Genomic DNA, 22,212 nt, shown 5'->3' on the forward strand with positions numbered 1-22,212 from the left:
TGGCCACAATAGGGGGTCAAAAAAAAATTTTGTTCTGTTTTTGTTCTGTTTTTTTTTTCTCGTTTTTTTTTGTTGTTGTTGTTGTTGTTGTTGATATAGTGCAGATTCAAGTTTGTTAAAATTATGGACCCCGGGGATTGGATGGGGCCTCAAGGGGGGATCAAAGTTTTACATACAAATATATAGGGAAAATCTTTAAAAATCTTCTTCTCAAGAACCATTGGGCCAAAGAAGTTCACATTTACATGAAAGCTTTCTGACATAGTGTAGATTCAAGTTTGCAAAAACCATGGCCTCCAGGGGAAGGTTTGGGCCATAATAGGGACTACGGTTTTACATGCAAATAGATATGGAAAATCTTCTGATATGGACCAAGGTGACTCAGGTGAGCGATGTGGCCTATGGGCCTCTTGTTTAAAAAAAAGAATTCTATTTTTTTTTACCTAAAGTATAGACGTTGTTAAATAATTTATATAAACAATATTTTAAGTTTAACTCTATGTTATGTTATAAGGTTTGCGTTTTAATCTTCAGATTTGTGATAGTGGAAGTCCTAACATATTTGGAAAGCGATCGACAGAACGATGCCTGAAGTGTTGCAATTCTGATCTTTGTAATGGAGAGTGTACGTTTTACTGTCATTAATTAACATAAATATGACAATTCGAATAATGACAATCAGCTTCGCGGGTTATTTTCCTAAATCTTAGCAATAAACTTTACTTTGTAGGTGCAACTTTAACGACGACGACAACCACAACGACAATTCCAACGACGACGACAATTCCAACGACGACACTCCAATGTATGTAATTCTTATTATCAATATTCTATAAATCAGTAAGAGATTTTATAAAATGAATATCCCGTCTTTCGAATAATTTACAATGTGTAACATGTAAAACTTATACGGTACCAATTTTGATGCACCAGATGCGCATTCCGACAAATAAGGTCTCTTCAGTGATGCTCAAGCCGATATTTTGGAAATTCGAAATAAAAGTGAACTTGTAAGAACTAAAAGGAAAACTAGAGTGCCCAAAACTGGAGCCAAATGTGTATCATAAAATGTTTACGTGTAATTTTTACGTTAGATAATCAAGTGTTTACAAAACTGTTCATAAAATAAATTATATACTTTGAAATTGTCTTTAAGTTGCTGATTTCCACTCTGTATAACGTTCCAGTCATTTTGATTAACTTTCCTATGGGTCCGCATCAAAAGTCATAATATATAAAACGGTACTTCTTTCCATTATGTCTGTTAATTGTTATGCTTTTCGTTTTCCTATTCCTGCTGTTTCGCTAACATCTATACAGAATGACGTTTAATCTTTCCATCACTACATGCAAAGTTAATATGATAATGCCACAATGTACTGATTTTTTCATAGTTGGATACAATCCTATTTGATTTTATGATATACCCATCAATGTTTTTGATACTGTGGATTACACAGAATGTGGTCCAATTTTTCGGATCACCACACTGGTTTTTTGATTCCGTATCAGTATCCTCTGAACCTGATGACGTCACAATGCATCAACGCTACGTTTATTGGGGGAAATATCGAGTGCGTCATAAAACAATATTTTACTATATCTGTGTTTTTGATAATTTGAATTATAATTATTATCTTATAAATGTGGGTTTAAATACATACATTTGTAAGTGGGTAAATAATAATTTTATTAATACTACAGTAACTTGATCGTTGACAGGCGCGGATCATCAGATCAAACTCGACGCTTCGCGTCTCGTGTGGTCTGATGATCCGCGCCTGTCAACTCTTTGGATCAAGTTAGTGTAGTAATAATAAGTATGCATTTATAAAATATTCATAAACCGTACATATAGAGATTATAGGCATATACAGGTTCTTCCTGCCTAATCCTAATTATAATCTACAAGAGATAGTATATCTATATTAATTGTAGATTCCTTCCCATTTGATTGCTGGGAAATCTTGCACAATGGATTTAACACCACGGGGATTTACCAGATATATCCCTGGGGGCCTGGTAATAAATCAATCGACGTGCTCTGCAACATGGATGTCGACCCTAAAGGCTGGACAGTAAGGTTAACTTTTTTGTGCTGCATGTTAAAATCCTTACTATAATTACAAATGTACAGGTGTAGGAGTTTTTTAGGCAATAAACAAGATAGAAATAGTATTATGTTTTGAAAACAAATCGATATTTCAAGAGACAGTATAAATTTCAATGGACGCAAAGTGATCAAAATGAGGATGGGATCCCAAAGGTGACAAAAATATTCATCCAAAGGGGGGGGGGGGTGCATCCTCGAAACCCCTTTCTAGATCCGCCATGCTTTGCAAGATGAATGACAAAGGAACGTTTTTGATTAACAGAATTATCAGACTGTCTTCACTTTGAAGAAATGTCTTTTATAGACTTAACATTTACTCCCTTTTAAATCATCAACATAGCGTCAATATGTTTGATAATATGTATTTCGCATTGTAATGCAGTCAAGCTTTTTTTTAAATCTTGGATTTATTATCGACTTTAGTAGTGTAACACTTTTGTGAAACATCAATAGATGGATGTTCGTGTACAATACCATTGTTGATATAATCTGACCACATTACTAGATTTTCTAAGTGTGCGTCTGAATCACTTTAATGTTATCCATATACCTGTACTTGCAATCATTTAATTAACTGATAACAATCTAATCCATACTGAGAAAATTTAACATCAACGACATCCGATAATATATTGTGCATCATTTAAAACATTTGGCATGTATATTGGTTTGACGTTTTCTTAAGTCTGAAAGATGATAATTACAATTAAACTTACTTCTCTTAGGTATTTCAATGGCGGCATCCTTTAACAGAAAACTTTACTCGGAACTGGGAAGAATATAAAAATGGCTTTGGTAATGTGTCTGGAGAATTTTGGCTCGGTAAGATTTTTTATAGGTCACCTGAGTTACTCAGGTGACTTATCACAGAGTCGAATCAGCCAGAAGTCGTGCTGTACAATACGCCAATCGATGTATTGTTGAATGTTTGTATACTGTTAAACGTCCCTCTCGAAAATTTTTTACCATTGCCTATGAAGGTCTGCAAAATTTAGGCCTATGCTCGGCGTTTACGGCCTTTGAGTGGGGCGGGATCGTTATCGTGTAACACCTGCTAAGACACGGGACCTCGGTTTTTGCGGTCTTTAAGGGATATACATATTAATCTTCCACAGGACAACACGGGTTGTGTTGATTTGCAAGCATCCTCAGTTAGTGTACAAATGATAACCTCTGAGTATGGTAGGGGTCACAATTGTTGAACATAAGATCAATCTTTTTTTCCTTTTGAGAAATAGTATCATATTAGTAAAATTAATATGCAAGTATCCACAGGTAATACTCTTTCACGTGTGATCAAAGCATTGCTCAGGAGTGTAGGATGGGGCCTCGAGAGGGCATCAAAGTTTTTTATGGCATTAATATAGCAATATTCCATTATCACCTACATATAGTGTTTATATATCTCAACTGATTTTATATGCAAGGGTTTGTTCTGTGTGATTGATTTCGGCAACGGGTTACTCCGTGTACCTGGTCAAGATATAGGGCTTACGACGAGTGTGATAGGTCGACAGGGGGTGCTTACTCCTAGGCATTTGATCCCACATCTGGTATATCCAGGGGTCTGTGTTTGCCCAACTCTATTTCGTTATAGCTGTGAGATTGATCCAGGTTTGTAATCTTTGAACACTTTTCATCGTAATATATGGAGAAAATTATCATCTTAAAACCAGTAGGGCCACGATTACCGTAGTCATATTAATGTACAAGGATCATCAGGTAGTGAATAGTCCATAACACATGTACTCATCGCAAATCAGCATTCCATACGGTCAGTGAAATGTATCAAATTATTTGCGGCCGTTGTCTGACGCTTGTGTTAATATGTTTCTAAGTTACCCCAGGGGCTAAGCCCGTTTTGGGCCCGAACTCTGTGATACCATAAATATAGAAAGGGATCTAACTCTGACCGAGATTAAAACTAACCACTCGCTTCAAATGCCTTTAAAACTCTAAAACTAGGTAAGCGATGCGTAATTTGTCGTTTTCCGTGCATAGGTTCATGTTTTAACTATGTGCATGCCAAATTTCAACCATAGGTTCTTAAAATAATAAAGATATACGTCATCTTTCTCTTGATTTCACTTGTTCATTTTTACTAGGACATTTACCGGTCCAGGTCACGGAGTCGTTTCTCGCCTATGACAGCAATGCAATTCAGACTTGTATGGAAGATTTCGGACCTGTCAATTAAAATTTCACATCAATTATACGCTACTCACTTCCTTAGTTTAATGGTTGATTACTTGGTTGGATATTGTTAGGCATCCCGCTTGGGAATTTTGCACTCATATCGAATCGCCTCTTACGACAAGCAAGGAGCACTGATGACTATTCTAACCCAGATAAAAGCTTTGAAATTACCTACTTTTGCATTCATTCCTTGAATACATTTCACTCCCTGAATTCTACGAGCGCCAAAACGTTCAAGAAATAGCTGTATTGGTTGATCGATTGCACCTTGCTTTACGTTTCTGTTGGGAAGTTTTTCACTCATATGGAGACGTCACCAAGACCGGTGAAGGGCTTCAAATTTAGGCCTTTACTCGGCGCTTACAGCCGATACTGTCGCTACCTGTTTTAACGACTTAGGTCTGTCGCGGCTGGGATTCTAACCCGGCCTCCCGCATGATGGGTGAACGCTTTAACCTCTAGGCCACCGCGGCGGTTTGAAAAAAAATTGAATAGTCTAGGCTACATAAAAAGGCTAGAAAAACATAAGAAACATTCAATCAATGAATTTTTGAATTGAAATTTTAATCATGTGCTCATTTATAAAATGTTATTTGCAAAGTTGGATTAGTGGATTTTTCATCTCGAAAAGCATACATTGTTAGTAAATAACTATTTTGGTGTGAGTAAAGTTTGACCTTGACATCAAAGAATATGGACTTTGATCTCCATGACAGAAATCAGATCTAGTATTGTATTGAATATTGTTTAATGTCCCTCTCGAGAATATTTCACTCATATGGAGACGTCACCATTGCCGGTGAAAGGCTGCAAAATTTAGGCCTATGCTCGGCGCTTATGGCCATTGAGCAGGGAGGGGTCTTTATCGTGCCACACCTGCTGTGACACGGGGCCTCGATTTTTGCGGTCTCATCCCCATTTAATCCCTCTTACGACAAGCAAGGGGTGCTGGGGACCTATTCTAACCCGGATCCCCACCAAAATATTATCTAGAAATGAAATGATTTCAATATTTTTTATGGAAGTTATTGCACTGTTCATCAACAACTGAAGTAAACATACTGTTTTAATTATAGATTTGACCTTTACCGCACAAAACAACCAATAATAGTGACATATGTTTTTGATAATGTCAAATCATAAACATATTTAAGACAATGAATGTGAAGATACCGAACAGTGATCAATCTCATAACTCAATACAAAATAGACAATTTAATCTATTTATAGCAGTGCTCAAATCCCTTGATATCTATATGAAAACCTGCACTTTGTAATGTAGCAGTGAATGTATAAAATAAACTTTAAATCAAAGCACTGAGGGTACTGGTAGGCCAAACATGTTTGTTAATAGAAATTATACTTCAACTTGACCTTTGATTGAATGGAATTTTACGCCGTTTTTGGCAATATTTCAGCCATTTAACGGCGGTGACCTTTGATCTTGTGACCTGAAAATTGATAAGGGGCATATGCTCTTTTAAGGCAACTACTACCTACAGTTTGCTAATTATCAAATAAATGGTGCAGAATATTTTTCTACCTTGTAGTACTTTGATCTTGACCCTTAACCTGATAATCAATATAAGTCATATTCTGTCTGCGAAAAGTAGTGTACCAAGTCCGCTAATTATCAAACAAAGGGTTCTTTCAATATTGACTGTAAAATCTCAATGAACAAACTTTATGAACTCATGTTGCCAATACACTGTATCTGTGTTCTCGATTAGCTTTTTACCGGTCGCGGTAGATCAGTGGTATAGCGTTTGCTTCGTGTTCGAGAGGTCAAGAGTTCAAGCCCCGCTCCTGCCATTTTATTACACTGACTACAGACCAGCTCTGGTAAAGCAGTTTTGCTATTATTAGAATGAAATTTTCTTGCATGTTCTCGGAGTCTAAATTCGTGGTCTCGTATGCGTTTTCAAAGCACTGGTAGGGAATTGTGTCCATAACATGACACGGGGAATATTAGCGATGGTTTAGTTCATAGAATGAATGATTTCAGTTTCAAGAGTACTATTTTTTCAGGTAACGAGGCATTGCACCTGTTGTCTACAGCACATCCAACACAGTTTTACATTGGTATTTCAAGTACTAGAGGAAAGTCGTGGTATGAAAAGTTTTATAACATGACAGTGGCCTCCGAAAGTGATGGATACAGACTTACTTTAGGAGATGCATATGGAACAGCCGGTAAAATATTATGATGTTCTAATCTCATCGAAACATGGCTGCATGGGGAAAGTGTAAATTCAAATGTTTTATCGTACGTATGATCGTTGTTTCGATTATATCAAGAGATTTTGAATAATTTCTATAGCTAGTCTGCCCCGAGTATTATGTAAAATTAGTGGGTTTTTTTTTATATAAATGTAAATGATTGTAATACTTTTCATTGACATTAATTGATTCGTTGTTGAAACAGTATTAAATTTTCTATAAGAATGTCACAATATGACTGGAATTTACCTTTTTAATTGGAAACGATGGATACCTGGGGAACAAGACTAGAGGGTTTTTTCTAACCGAATATAATAAATGAATACTTAAAGTACTCTGAAGTTGAAATACAAAAAATGCTGGAGTCCCTGATTTGCAGTATTTTCGTAGTCTATTATGACCAGGTCATTCAACAGTCTGTTGGAATTGTCATGGACACGAATTGTGCTCCTTTATTAGCTAATGTGGTTTTATATTCTTACGAGGCATGATTTATTGAACGCTTTCTCATGACAAGAAAAAAAAACCCTTGCTATGGTCTTCAACTTGACATTTAGATATATCGACGATGATTTGTTCATAAACAATAATCATTTTCCATTCATGATCAATAATCAATCTCATAACTCCTAACGAATACAATATTAATTAAGAGTTTTGTAAACACGGATACCTCCACATGGTGTGATCAGTTGCCCAAGAGGAGTAAGCATTCCCTGTTGACACCTCTGGTATGTCAAGGAGGCCTTATTTGCCTTACACTTAATTTTGTATTATTTACAGGAGTTAAACTTCTATCACAGTTTGTTATATTTGCCTTTTGATGGCATAAAATAATCATGAACAGGCATCCATTTAACAACACTAAAGATATCAACCGTAGAAGTCCGAATTACCATAGATAAATGAACTGTAAGATCAATGTACATGTGTACCAAGTAGGTCCGAAAGTAATTAAAGCCAGATAAAATATGAAATATAATAAACAGCTCCAAATACGTAAACAATGCATGCATCATACTGGTGCATTTTTATAAGTTTACGTCTATGCCCTCGGTACTAAAGGTTCTGAAAAACAATTACATTTACTCAACTTTAGATGATAATCTATAGCTCTTATTGGTGGGTTTGTTTTGTAAAGACTAAAATTCTCTTATTTGTAACCCTGAATGGATCTTTTCAAACGCGAGAGGCATCTGAGTTAATCATGTCTATCAACAGTTTGTCTGCTAGATGTTCATGTGAATTCATTATGTCTATATACAGTTTTTCTGCTAGATGTTCTTGTGAATTCATCATGTCTATATACAGTTTGTCTGCTAGATGTTCATGTGAATTCATCATGTCTATATACAGTTTTTCTGCTAGATGTTCATGTGAATTCATCATGTTTATATACAGTTTTTCTGCTAGATGTTCATGTTCATGTAAATTCATCATGTCCATATACAGTTTGCCTGCTAGATGTCTCCCAGTGAAGAATTTTAATGCACTTCTGCATAATTTGCACTGTTAATTTCTATGTCACCTTCCCCTTTTCTTGTTATCCAATACATGTAAATAAAGAAGAAATAAAGATGGAATGAATTCATGAATGACTGCAACTACACCCAGTAGAGATCTGATATGTCATGTTATGGGTCCTTCTTAAATTAGAATTACCCTTGGACTAACTCTTGCTGTCATTTCTGGAAACAAATGAAGCTTTAGATTGAGTTTTCTTCATCCGAACAGTCCAGATTTGAGTAAAATCTCAAGTTTCGACTGTAGACTGTTTCGAGAAACCCAGGCCTGATCTGTATAACTTAGTTTACTTACATTTAGTTTACATATAGGACGTAGCTTACTGATGTAAACCACGTGTCTTTACAGGAGACTACAGTACACTTCTATATAGTGGTGGAATGAATACTCTCCCGTTCACAACATACGACAGAGACAACGACGCAAGTTCAGACAACTGTGCAAATATCTACAAAGGCGGATGGTGGTTCAACAAGTGTGAGTTTGTGTACCTGAATGGCCCCCGTGAATCTTCTCATAAATTCGCTGTCTATGGGGGTACCATACGTGATATGAACAACTTCAATTCATCTATGTTAATGATCACTCGAATGTAACAGAAAATCTTCAGCGTATCCATAGTGGATTCAGAACCTGAAGGGTCAACGCATTCACCAAATTTACTACGTGTATAGTATTAATTATTATGTTGATGTTTACAACTGTAATTATACATGATGTAGTTCATAAGTACATTAGTTATACGCATTAAATGCTTTGAAAAAGATATTGTTTTCATTTTCTATCTATGTCATATTCATTCAGACAATCTGGTGTAAATGTTACCTGCCACACGTATTTTAAAAATACAATCGAAAACAAGATCATTGTAATGCAAAGTATGAATTCGGCTGCTACATTTTTATACGCCCGTCGAAGACGGGACGTATTATGGTATGGCGTCGTCCGTCTGTCTGTCTGTCCGTCTGTCCGGACCTTGTGGGCAGGATGCAGACTGAACCATAAGCCCTAGGGCTTTACAACTTGGTACATTTGATCACCATGATGAGAGGAAGATGTCTATTGTTTTTCAAGGCGAAAGGTCAAAGGTCAAGGTCGTAGTATCACTTATTAGGAAAACTTTGTGGGCAGGATACCAACCGAACCGTAAGCTCCAGGATATTATAACTTGGTATATTTGATCAACATGATGAGAGGAAGATGCCTATTGTTTTTCAAGGTCAAAGGTCAAGGTCGTAGTATCACTTATTAGGAAAACTTTGTGGGCAGGATACAAACCGAACCGTAAGCTCCATTATAACTTGGTATATTTTATCACCATGATGAGAGGAAGGTGCCTATTGTTTTTCAAGGTCAAAGGTCAAGGTCGTAGTATCACTTATAAGGAAAACCTTGTGGGCAGGATACAAACCGAACCGTAAGCTCCTGGATATTATAACTTGGTATATTTGATCACCATGGTAATGAATTAGCTCACAGAGTCCAGTGCTAACTTCACTAAAATATGAATCCCACTAAAATATGTTTTCCTTGAGCAAAATCTACGGGCGTATTATGCCACGTTGGCGTTGCTCTTGTTAAACATACTAAACTATTTCCAAGGAAACATGCAGGCATCTTTCAGTTATATATGGAAACAGAGGAAACAATTTGAAAGCGTTTATAATATCATACAGAAGACTTGAATGTGTGGTTTTCAAAAATTATAAATGTATGAAAAATCATTCAAATTCACTAATACAATATTGAAGGTTTAAGTGCCGTGTGATTATAAACGTTTTCAAAAATTATAACTGTCCGTGTGATTATAAAGGTTTTCAAAAATTATAAATGTAGGACATATCATTCAAATTCACTAATACAATATAGAAAAATTCATAATTACACTTATGAAGGCAGTAATTTTCAAATTTAGGTGATATATAGGGTATAGAAAACATTGCATGCAAGGTGAAGATAACGAACAGTGATCAATCTCATAACTCCTATAAGCAATACAAAATAGATAGTTGGGCAAACACGAACCTATGGACACACCAGAGGTAGGATCAGGTGCCTAGGAGGAATAAGCATCCACTGTCAACCGATCACACCCGCCATAAGCCCTATATCGTGATCACGTAAACGGAGTTATCCTTATTCAAAATCAAAGTACTGAAAATCGCTATGCTTGGCTTGTAATGATGCTGTATGGATATACAGGTTATGATAGTACTATTAACATATAAAAAAAAAATGTTCCATACTTTGCTTTTATTGCTAAGTAAGGGAAAGAATACTATACTTTTCTAAACAATTACATGTATAAATGCATACTATACTAGTATTTAAAATGGGGATTTCCTTATGAAATATTTTTCATGAAATGGAAAAATGAAAATGTTTTCTAGTAAGTCATGCTGTTGTTTGATTTAGTTCGATCCTTATTGTAAAAATGATTCATTACATAATGGGACCCAATCTCTACCCAGAGTTGTCGTTCCTTGCTCTCACTTACATCTCTGTTAACGTCTCAAAATAAGCAATGTTATTCCACATGTAAATCCACTTTTTACGGCTAATAAAACTAAGAACTATTTCATAAAATATCGGGAAAATGTAGGACAAGCAACTTTTTGTAGATTTTTTCCCATTACTATATATTCTTCATGTACCTATGACTTAGGGCTGAGACGATACGATACATACATATTGCAATACTTATGGCACGATTCAATACTTTCAATACGATACAATTTACAGAAGAAACCAATAATAACATAGAAGAAAAATTTAATTACCAAGATTCACAATCATAATCTAAAAAGCAAAATGTTTCCAAACTGCCTAATGGTAAGATGCATGTTGGCTCTGTAGTTTAAATTGATGAAGTTTATTATTAATTTCGTAAGACTCAAAGTAAACAACAGTCTGAACGTCATTTGAAGCTATTTTGTCCCCCATGCAGGTAAAAATAATCACTACAGGCCGAACCTAATGTATTTTACTGAACCAGTTTGTAATTTACGTATCGAACCAAAAATCGAGGCAATTAATTGAACATTGAATCGAGGGTTTATATTGAACAGTATCGATATTTCGGTGAATCGTTTCAGCCCTAAGTCCTATGTATAGGCCTGGTACAATAGAACTACCCAATATCGACGTTTCAATCCAAGTCAATGCTTCTTGTGTCACAAAAAAACTTGACATCTGCTCAATATTTATTTATTTACGTATATTTTTTGTAACTGAAGTCAAAACCATACTTTATTTGAACATACATGCCATTTTACAAAAATCTTGTAAAACCCTTGAGACGTTGACAGAGGTGTAAGTGAGTGTAAGGAACGATAACTCTGGGTAGAGATTGAATGGGACTGTTAAATTAACGAAATGAACGCATTTTGCAGTGATATCTGCACATTTTTATTAAATAACATCTAAGAAGAAGAGTATTTGGTTTTTCCTCAACACAATGTTACCACACAATACCACTCAGAGAAACATTAAAAATCATTAAACAAATATAATTTTCATTCCTCTAATAAAATGTTAGAAATATGTCTCATCATTTCACCTCGATCAGATGTAATTGTATTCCTCGACAATCTTAAGAATGTTCCGAAATAATTCGAAAAAAATTCTAAATCATTTGATAAACTCTCACATATTTGCCTCATAGCATTCCAATGTTCTCAAATGATTCCAAGGGTATATTCGATTAAAGGCAAGTTTAATTTAGAAAGGCTATGTTTGGGGGACATTGTTGAAAATATATTTCATATTTTCAGGGCCTCCGTTGCCGAGTGGTTAGAGTATCGCGCTCAATATCACACGTACGTCCTCTCACCTCTGGTTGGCGCGGGTTCGAATCGCGCTCGCGCCGGTAAGTGAGAAAGTTTGCCAGGTACATTGTATATGGGTTTTCTCTTCCTCCAATAAAAACTGGGCGCCACCAAATAACTGAAAAAATGTTGAGTTTGGAGGAAAACACCTTTCCAAAATGACCTTGGTCCAAAAATCCCTGTCCCAGGGAATGTTTATGATTAATTTCTGATGGAAGGTTTAGGAAATATGAGCTTGGACGGAACACAACAGCGACTATATGCTCCCACGAAAAAATGTTCGAGAAGCATAACAAAAACTAAAACTAATTCTTACAAAATCTAACGGCTTCGCAGGAAAACATTGCAGATGCGCTACAAGTATTTCGTAATGGAATCAGTTCGTCTATTATCTTGAACTGAAGGAGGGATGGCCAACCACAATACAGCACTATCTATAGATTTATATATATGTTCAGGTCAGACGGCCTCAATTATCAATAATACTTATCAGTGTTGTCATTTGACGGGTTTGCAGTCATTATCTTTAACACAATAGTGTACTATGTTCAACAAAAAGTTGTTAGCTGTGTTAGGTATGTACGTCTACTAATTAACTAGTCTACTAATTAACTAAACATCAATCTAGCTATTTATCATTAAGTACATTACAAATAATTCATTTTTCTGTACCGGTACTCGCATTTTCTTTCAGTGGTACTAGCGTTGACGGCTCATAGTAACGGTATGTATAAGTGGACTATCGAATTAAGAAGATTAATTTAAATACGATTCTTTATATCTGAAAAAATGATCGAAGATTATACACAAAAAATATTTTGATGTAGCATAGTGGTTATATCACCGCTGCGATCGGAGTTCGATCCCAGGATTGACAGTGGTTGTATTTGAGAGGGTATTGTGGTCACGTGAGTTTCATACAGGTACTCTGGTTTCCTTTCACATTAAAGCTGACATGAATTATAAATATAGTATAATTCTATATGTCCGCCATATTTCTCTGCTAATCCGCCATATTAGTTGGAATTTCTATTGTTATATGTATCAGGGTTCGCATGGTATATATAAGGGGACGAGCTTTGCTACGCTTCACTTCACATCAGTGTCTTCGATTTACCTGTGCGGGTAGCTTCGACAGGTAACACGTACATCTCCGATACTAATTTATAGGACATCAAGAAGAAATGAAATCACGTTTTGGAACACCACACAGTGCTCAAAATTATAATAAACATATCGTACAGTAGTAAATTATTCTAAATATATATATTTGGATACAAATATATAGAATGCCTTTTCTTTACGTGAACGTGCGTACATTTCCAGTAAACATGTCAAAACTATACAAAAATGCGGAGAAATATTTCATCTTTTATCTATTGATAAAATGGAATAAGCAAAGAGTATACAATCTATACCATTCACAATTACTTCAAGTAAAAGGCAAAGACATAAATACTACTGTACTTATAAAAATGGCATGTATGCTCGCCATGAAAACGCATCGAATGCGGACGACTATTTACCTGGACCTACTCGTAATATCTGTAAAGGAAATCATTTAGGTACATAAATTTGCATACACAACACTGTACGAGTGTATGGGATGAGAGAGAGATAACAACGAGAGAGAGATGGAGAGAGAGAGAGATAACGACGAGAGAGAGAGAACGAGAACCGATGATCTTGTAATAATCGTGCTCTTATTAAGACAAATGATATCGTAAATTCAATAAAAAGAGAGCAGTACTATTAAATCAATATTGCTCTCATTAATTGATAATACAGATTTATTTGATTCATTTAAAGCACGCAAAAATTAAAAATTAAACATATTTTTAAATAATGTTATTTTCAATTACTTCATTTTATGCTAATTTGGCGCTCAATAGATCTTATGTATCTATGCCATTTTGCGTTATTACATTCTGTGTCGAACTTGACGCAAATTGTACTAATGCAAAATGTAATAATCGAGTTTATCATATTATGCGTCGTTATCAAACATCAAGGGGAGAGGACAAGAGTGTCTGTCACCCACCTTTAATAACAATATCCATTTTTTGTTAGTATGTAATGCAAATAAAAGATACATTGAGTGACAACCCCTCCCCCACTTACCCCAGCTTGAAAGTTCTGATATAATAGTAGAAGACACACACCACCACCAATTAAGAAAATGAAGATATGAGGCACTCATAGTAGAGGACTCTAACCACCCCATCCGACCCCCAACGATTGAAGAAAATGAAGTGCAGGGGGAAATTATTGAGGTAGTCAAAGTAAAAGACTCTTTAACCCTTCACCCCACATTAGGACTTTGAACATCGGACAAAACATCTTGATTTGTTTGGGTGTTTTGTTTCATTTTATTGCTGTTTTCGTTCATCTTTTTTAATTATTATTTTGAATGGCAAGAGATTTTGAAGAATCCAATTTTCCATTTTTCCCCTTGTTGTATCCCCCCATGAAAAATGACAATACATGTCTGGCTATTATATGTACATTTTGCTTTGCAACACATGCATGTATACTAATTGTATGGTGCATGTAGAATTCCACCCTTTACCAAGTTTTCCTTCATTTACACAGTGTAAGGAATGGTAAACCAAAATCACAAAACAAAATGCATAAAGACCAAGATATTTTCAAACATTATATAATTTATATCCGGATTCATTTATACGGATTTAGATATCAATAAAAACAAAGCTGCATAGTTTGGGAGAGGGGTTTCTAATGCGTCTGATGAAATTAAAAGAAGGAACCCAACATTTGCATTCAAACTAGATGTACTTCAAAATGAATTCATTTCTGCTCTGACTGAGCATGATTTCTAAATTCCGAGGAAACCGAGAATGATTGTTTATATCATGTAATTATATTGTCACGTGATTCCAAGCGTTGACAGAAGTGTATGTGAAGCTTGCGTAACGCGCCCTCTGGTGAGAGTATAATGATCCACGCGTATGGCCTTTGAGCATCGTGCCACACCTTTTGTGATACAGGGCCTCGGTTTTTGGGTTCACTTCCGAAGGACCGCGCCATTTAGTCGCCTTTTTCGAAAAGCAAAGGGTATTGAGGGCCTATTCGAACCCGGATATCAACGAGAGTATCACTTATCTTACTGACGACATAATTTAGATGTTGGGGTATTCTTTGGGAGTTGATATAACTGCCAAGGTTCTTCATAAACATAGTGATTCATTCCTCCCACATATATCCATATATTGTGTTGAAGATTCTAGTTATGAGGGCTGTAGGATCTGAATTTGGATTTTTATAAAAACCGCTCGTCAGATAGCTAGCTGTCTGTTGTGCACGATTCTTTGTCCAGCACAACTACTGTATATAATTTATCTGCGTTTTTCCACACGGTTTTGGAGCGATTGAAGGGTAGATTACCCCTCCTTGTTAAAGTTGTCTGATCGTTGAGACAGGAAATGTCGGGGAAATATGGTATCCGATAGTTGCTGTAACACACAAATTAATGACATGTATATATTTTGCGTATCTAAAATACCCACTTGTGAAAACGTTTATTGCTTCTCAAACAAAAACAAACGAAAGTTCATGTCATGTGTATTCAGTTTTTTCTTTGATTCAATATATCATTTAAAATTGATGAGAAAGGGGAATTAAATGAAAAAAATCTTATAGCGTTATGTGACTAAGAACTCTCGGATTTCAGGAGTATAGAGAGTGTGTAAAGCACACCAGCAGTTGCACTAAACATAATACTTCCATATGTGTAGCTTTACCCTAGAAGTTGTAAACCAAACGACATGTAGGGCTTCATGAATGTAGCTAGTATTGACCACCGAAATAGATTATCACATTTTTTATATTTAGATGCATTATTTTGCTTGAGCTGCACAGCGACCGTCTCCCCGCGGCACTGTCATACTTTACAAAAGTGTGAGGACGGAAAGGTAAGTATGGTTTCTCCCAATATACACAGGTGAAGGTAACAAACGGCAATCAATCTAACACATCTTACAAAGAAATAATAAAATTAAGAGTTGGGCAAACATTCCAAAGATGGGATCAGTTGCCTAGGTCCCTTGTTGACCAGTCACACCTGCCGTGAGCCTTATATCTTGATCGGGTAAATGGTGTCTTCCGTAGTGAAAATCAGTATGTAAACTACGACTTAAGATTGGTATGAAACACGTAAGACAGCATTCGATCCAGTGAAAGCTTGCATTTGCAAATTAAACTTATTTGTGAGTAAAATAATCATACACAGAACATGCTATTGCATATCCAATCAATTCAGAGACAGGCATGCATATCAATGTATATTTTATGATCATTGCTTATTCCATTCCATCAGAAAATGATTGTTAAATGATTTATCCACGTTCATTGGTTTTTGCTGCAAATACTGCATGGACGTTTCTTGATGCAAGAAAACAAATCTTTGGGGGGGGGGGGGGGGGGGGGGGGGTAAACTTTAACTAAACATTTTAAATGTTTTAATTTTTAGAACATTTTTTAAATTATTGAGTAATGTCTGAAAATATGTCTTCACTTGTTTTTTTTTTATTTCTTGTACAATACTATCAGAGACGTGCATATGTCGACTGGGTCTATGACTACTCATCGAAGACAACTCATCGATACGACAACTCCTAGTTGAGACGAGTCATAAAATGGATATCTTATAGATACAATTCATTGACACTCGTCGAACAATGTCGAAAAATTAATGATTAATTTTGTTTATGGTTTTTATTAGTCCTTTAACATAATATTCAATGTTTCAATTCTATACCAATTCCATAATGCATTTTAGGTATCTACCGTTTTCTACCCTTGAAGAAAGTACAAATACTATAGCATATCTTTTTTGTAATTTCCTTCTTGTGGGGAGGATCGGTCTCTTCACCACACACGAGGAAACTTGTAAGCATTTCTTTTTTAAACTGTTCTCGTTTGAGAGAAGTTTGAATATCTTTGGCTTGCGATATACCAACAACGCACGAGAAGTGTATATACCATCCTTCTAAAAACGTGGTGCTAGGATCATTGGTTGAAATGCTTTCACACAGGTTCCAACACTCAGTGGAGTAACGGGGTTTCGTCCATTTCAATGTTAAATTACTGTTTTAAAGGACACATGTCATGTTTTCAAAGTTTACAAAATTACATGCATTTTGTCTTCCTTATAGTAATTGATTCTAATAGTTCGTTTACCGAAATTTTGCGATAATTGACAACGATTCAGACTTAAATCTAAGCCCCGATTTCAAAAAAAGTCTAGTTAATTAGGTAGGTAGTCACGTGGTACAGTGACGTCACATGCGCCCTTAGGATTGTGAAAGTACTGTGAGATATTATTAATAACTCAGCTTTTAGGGGCCTAATTTATTCACCATGGGAGACATTTAAATCGATGTTGTCAAATTTCCCGAGTTTTACATGTTTCCGCCCCAGTGCATACAAATAGCGATGTAAATACCCAAATATAGCGAGGAAAGCGAGTATGAAATCGGCAATATTGCGAGTAAATAATGTGTATATGGGTCGCTGTCTACAAACTGTTTGGTAATGTTATTCCTTTAAACATCTGTAATTGGCGCTGTTTTTCTAAAATAAACAGTGCAATCATTATTTATTTTTGGATTAGACAAATTATGATACGTTACATTGTTGACAACTAGGCCCAAGGCCAAGCTACTGTCGGAAAGAAAGAAATAGAAAAAAAACACCACAGAAATCAATAAAAATAAACAAATTTAAAGTGGAAATCACATTATTTTATTTTGATAAAGCAATCTATTATTTTTGAATTGTGACCAGCACATCGTTACGAAGTGGGAGCACAGCGTTATACTGACGCACTCTTGAAAGATTTTACGAGTTCAATGAGGAAATAATTTTATAATTCAATTTAAAGTTAGGAAATAAAATATTCTATTACTTATATAATTGAAAGTTCAATTATTTTGTATCATTAAATTTTTTGTAAATCTACCAGTTGGTAGAAACTCAGCCAGGGAGCACAAGTTATATGTTGTTACGAGGTGAAGGTCAGTTGATCCGAGTGTGTATTGAATTTGAAGACCAAAACAGAATGCATGCTGTAGGCCTACCAGTGATTATAGCTTCGATATATCCATTTTCTCGCAGTTTATCAGGGTCTCTGTCCAAGCAGTTTTTGAAAAGGTGACTGGGTGTTTGTATTTAAGGTAAATTTCTTGCTCCAACAAAAAATTATCCACGTCTTTTTTAGCTCACCTGAACCGAAGGTTCAAGTGAGCTTATCTGATCAAAATTTGTCCGTTGTCTGTCGTCGTCGTTGTTGTAAACTTTTCACAATTTTACTTCTTCTTTAGAACTACTGGGCCAATTTCAACCAAACTTGACCAAAAGTATCCTTGGGTAAAGGGCTTTCAAGTTTGTACAAATGAAGGGCCATGTACCTTCCAAAGGGGAGACAATCACAAAAATAGGGTGGGATCATTTAAAAATCTTCTTCTCAAGAACCACTGGGCCAGAAGAGCTGAAATTTACCTGAAAGCTTCCCGACATATTGCAGATTCAAGATTGTTCAAATCATGGCCCCCGGGGGTAGGATGGGGCCACAAGGGGGGATCAAAGTTTTACATACAAATATATAGGGATAAACTTTAAAAATCTTCTTAAGAACCACTAAGCCAGAAAAGCTGAGATTTACATGAAAGCTTCCTGACATATTGCAGATTCATTTTTTTTCAAATCATGGGCCCCGGGGGTAGGATGGGGCGACAAGGGGGGGATCAAAGTTTTACATACAAATATCTAGGAAAAATCTTCTTCTCAAGAACCACTGAGCCAGAAAAACTGATTTTTACATAAAAACTTTCTGATCATGGCCCCCAGGATAGGATGGGGCCACAGATGGGGGTGGGGGTGTGTGTCAAAGTTTTTCATACAAATATAGGGAAAATCTTTAAAAGTATTCTTCTCAAGAACCGTTGGGCCAAAGAAGTTGACATTTACATGAAAGCTTTCTGACGTAGTGTAGATTCAAGTTTGCAATAATCGTGGCTTCCAGGGGTAGTTGGGGCCATAATAGGAACTAAGGTTTTACATGCAAATATATCTGGAAAGTCTTCAGATATGGGCCAAGGTGACTCAGGTGAGCGATGTGGCCCATGGGCCTCTTGTTCTCGTACCTTCCTTCAAAAATTTGAAAAATTACTCAGTCTAAATCCTTTCTACCGACAACTAGTACACCCGAGCACGGCACAAAACATCTTAATGCAGTATTATTTACAAGCCGTTAACGTGATAATTGTTGTTGTTTTTTTGTCGATTAAATCTAATCTGTTTATGAAATTGCTAATAGATGTTTTCAAACCCGAGGGCGCATATGACGTCACACATAATGGCGCGTAAAATAGCAAAAGTAAATACATGTATGGATATCGCAAAATTTTAATTCCATCGCTTTCAAACTCGAAAACTACGCAAAATATTTCATTTTAAACATATTTAAAGTAGTTTTAGGCATGAAAAGAATAGATTTTGCTGAAAAAAGTTTAGAAACATGCGTTGTGTCCTTTAAACTACCCTGCAAACAACGATGAAGGGTCTACCAAATTATTCCATGTGGTGTTGAAAATCCTCAAGTATATTTACATAGAACACTTTGGAGCTGTCGATGAGTTGTCGTAATCCATGAGTTGTCTCTGTGACTTGTCGCATCGATGACTTTTACTGAGTTGTCCGTACCACTGTCGATGCTATCTGCTTAGATAAATCTTAAAAACAGGTGTAAAGCGAAGCATAGCAATTATCATCCTCTCAAATACCTTGTAAAACCGATGCATATAACTCAGTTTATATGGGAGATAAACAAAGACAACCGCTGAAAATTCCGATAATATTGATAAATTCATGGAAATCTTATGGTGCGTTTTGTTTTACCAACAAGCAACCACATTCACAATATGGCATACATCATCAAAATGAGAACAGTGTATTCATCAAAAAGTGATGACTTCTAGTTTTCCTGTCTGTTTCATTGTCCTTTTTTGTAGGTTTGTTTTACCCAGAGGTATTCAGGAATCAATGGAGAAGTTTTATATGACACTGGGTGTCATACACCGTCTGTAAGTTGTTATACTTGTACGTGATATTAAGAATAATCAATTCACGACAAAATGTATGTCCATAAAATGGTAACATTTTCAGGCATTGGAAAAATCACTTCATTACAAGATGTATTTCCTTAAAATTGTACCATTTTCATACAAAATATATGGGTAGAAAGTTAGGGATATACTTTTCAATAATGTAATGCTTTGAAAATAGATTATGTGACGACAAAGCTATCGTAGTTCGCTGACCAGGTAAACCGTATTAATTATTATGTGTTTCATTATCCTTGGCGGTGAATTGCTCTATAACAAACGAATTATCAAGAAGTCATTGAAACATTATAGGGGGGGGGGGGGGGGCAAGAAACATTATTTTAGAATTTATTTCTTTTATGCATACATTGAAATGTCGGAATTGAGGCGACATTTTAACTTGACGGAGAGAGTATTCCAGGGTGGTGGGGATTGACGTTAGAGACACACAACGGTCCCTTGCAGAGAACCTGATGTCTCCCAGGATGCAATAACTCGTCTCTGGAATCAGACGTAAAATATTAACTTGTATCAAATGTCCAAAAACAGACAAAGGAAAGGACTTCCAAAATGTACAACAGCCTGTGATAATCGCTATTAAGCAAAGAAACAATTATTTCAAAGTGCTATAGAGCTAAACGCCAAGTTTCGTAGAGCCACGATAATGTAAGTTTCTAAACAAATAGTTAGAAACAGACTGCTAACGTACATCACACGACGGACGACAACATATTCAATAGTAAACTCAGTTAACCTAGGAAAAAAGGCGGTGGTGTATAAATAACGTTGTGCACAATATTGTTTTTTTTTCAAAAAGGTATTTTTTCGACGAAATATATATTGTTAAACACATTAGAGCCAGGTATTGTATATTAGGTGTTGGTTTTCACAGTATAATCAAAATTAGATCCCTTGATCCGCTCACTCACGATCGCTTCACGTAGATAAGGATCTAACATTAATTCGATTACGGTTTTCATGACAACAGATGGCAACTGTTTAATTTATTTCCTTGTAAAATACAAATGCTATCATTTGATAGAACATCAATTCCAACATAATTCCCAATTTTTTTATGGGCTGGTCCGGTAAATAATTTGTAGCTGAGATTCCGATGACATATTTGTCGAACATATACATCACGATCTGGTGATTTCGAAACGAGTACAGATACTAATATATGAGGATCAGTCCATACAAGCCGGTATTTCACCGTCACTATCCACGGAGTTACAAAAATCCGACCATTTCTCAAAGAAATTAAAACGAACATTCAGTAAACAATTACAATAGTCTCAGATGGCAAAGGAAAGGGCGATCATTTCTTCATTTGTTTCTTTAAATAACGATTTTTAATAGGTATTTTGGGCATTTACCAGGATTTTAAAAAATCACCCACAGCAATATACTTTTCAAAACGGGTTTTAATGAATTTAAAACTTTATTTTCAAATCTATTTATATTGTACTTGAAAAATCAAAATATATTTTTTATTGCTTATAAGAGTGATGAGATTGATCACTGTTATCTTCACCTTTCATAGTGTGGTATGTAAACCATAACTAAGAAAGTGCGGCCGATATCAACACCAGTCCGAATTGTTATTGAACAAGACAGATGATTTCGATAGACCTTGACAAGTCACATATTATAATGGAAAATAACTAGTTTTTTTTCACCATAAAGCTTAAATTAAAGAAATTAGCTCCTGAGCTTTCAAGCACAACTGCGCGGGGTGGTACAACTAAGTATTTACTGGTTCAATATCTATCCCATTGGTGTAAACATAATATACATCTATTGGTGAACCCTATCCAGTTGAAAAATGTTGTGTCAATTCAAACTTTGAAGTGTTTTGACAGGGATTATATTTTGTGGTGGGAAGGTTCATTCATCAAAATGTTCTAAATCTATATATTATAGTTTCTGTTTTATCCAACATATCTTCTTTTTGTATACTCCAATACATGTATTTCAGTTTTATAATTCACGATACAGGTACTTGAAACTTGGAACTAGTTCTAATGTTGCAATCTATTAATTTGGTTGACATACTTTCCCCATAGATTCTTAACAAAGATTGAATAAATTTACTCGAAATTTTCGTTAAAAATTCAGTATTGTCGCCAATAATTAAGTTGTTTTTAATCTTTAACCCCCACTTGTTTTAGTTCCATTTTGGATTTTAAGACACGATCTTGAAATTACT

The 22,212-nt window shown here is 35.5% G+C and overlaps 2 protein-coding genes across 2 annotated transcripts in view; both read left to right on the forward strand.

Moving 5' to 3' along the window:
* LOC125662583 (ficolin-1-like) overlaps positions 1 to 8,819 on the forward strand; it is a 23,345-nt gene extending 14,526 nt beyond the window's left edge. Inside the window, exons 7-12 of the mRNA XM_056145965.1 lie at positions 535 to 625; positions 731 to 805; positions 1,939 to 2,078; positions 2,839 to 2,935; positions 6,338 to 6,502; positions 8,402 to 8,819. Of these exons, the coding sequence (XP_056001940.1) occupies positions 535 to 625; positions 731 to 805; positions 1,939 to 2,078; positions 2,839 to 2,935; positions 6,338 to 6,502; positions 8,402 to 8,649 (816 nt within the window). The 3' untranslated portion in view covers positions 8,650 to 8,819. The remainder of the gene's footprint in view (positions 1 to 534; positions 626 to 730; positions 806 to 1,938; positions 2,079 to 2,838; positions 2,936 to 6,337; positions 6,503 to 8,401) is intronic.
* Positions 8,820 to 12,389: 3,570 nt separating this feature from the next.
* Positions 12,390 to 22,212, forward strand: part of LOC125662584 (techylectin-5B-like) — a 71,452-nt gene continuing 61,629 nt past the window's right edge. Inside the window, exons 1-4 of the mRNA XM_056145964.1 lie at positions 12,390 to 12,455; positions 12,575 to 12,604; positions 15,733 to 15,812; positions 19,911 to 19,982. Coding sequence (XP_056001939.1) covers positions 12,425 to 12,455; positions 12,575 to 12,604; positions 15,733 to 15,812; positions 19,911 to 19,982 — 213 coding nt within the window. The 5' untranslated portion in view covers positions 12,390 to 12,424. The remainder of the gene's footprint in view (positions 12,456 to 12,574; positions 12,605 to 15,732; positions 15,813 to 19,910; positions 19,983 to 22,212) is intronic.

Source organism: Ostrea edulis, chromosome 8, assembly GCF_947568905.1.
Source record: "Ostrea edulis chromosome 8, xbOstEdul1.1, whole genome shotgun sequence".
Lineage (NCBI taxonomy): Eukaryota > Metazoa > Mollusca > Bivalvia > Ostreida > Ostreidae > Ostrea > Ostrea edulis.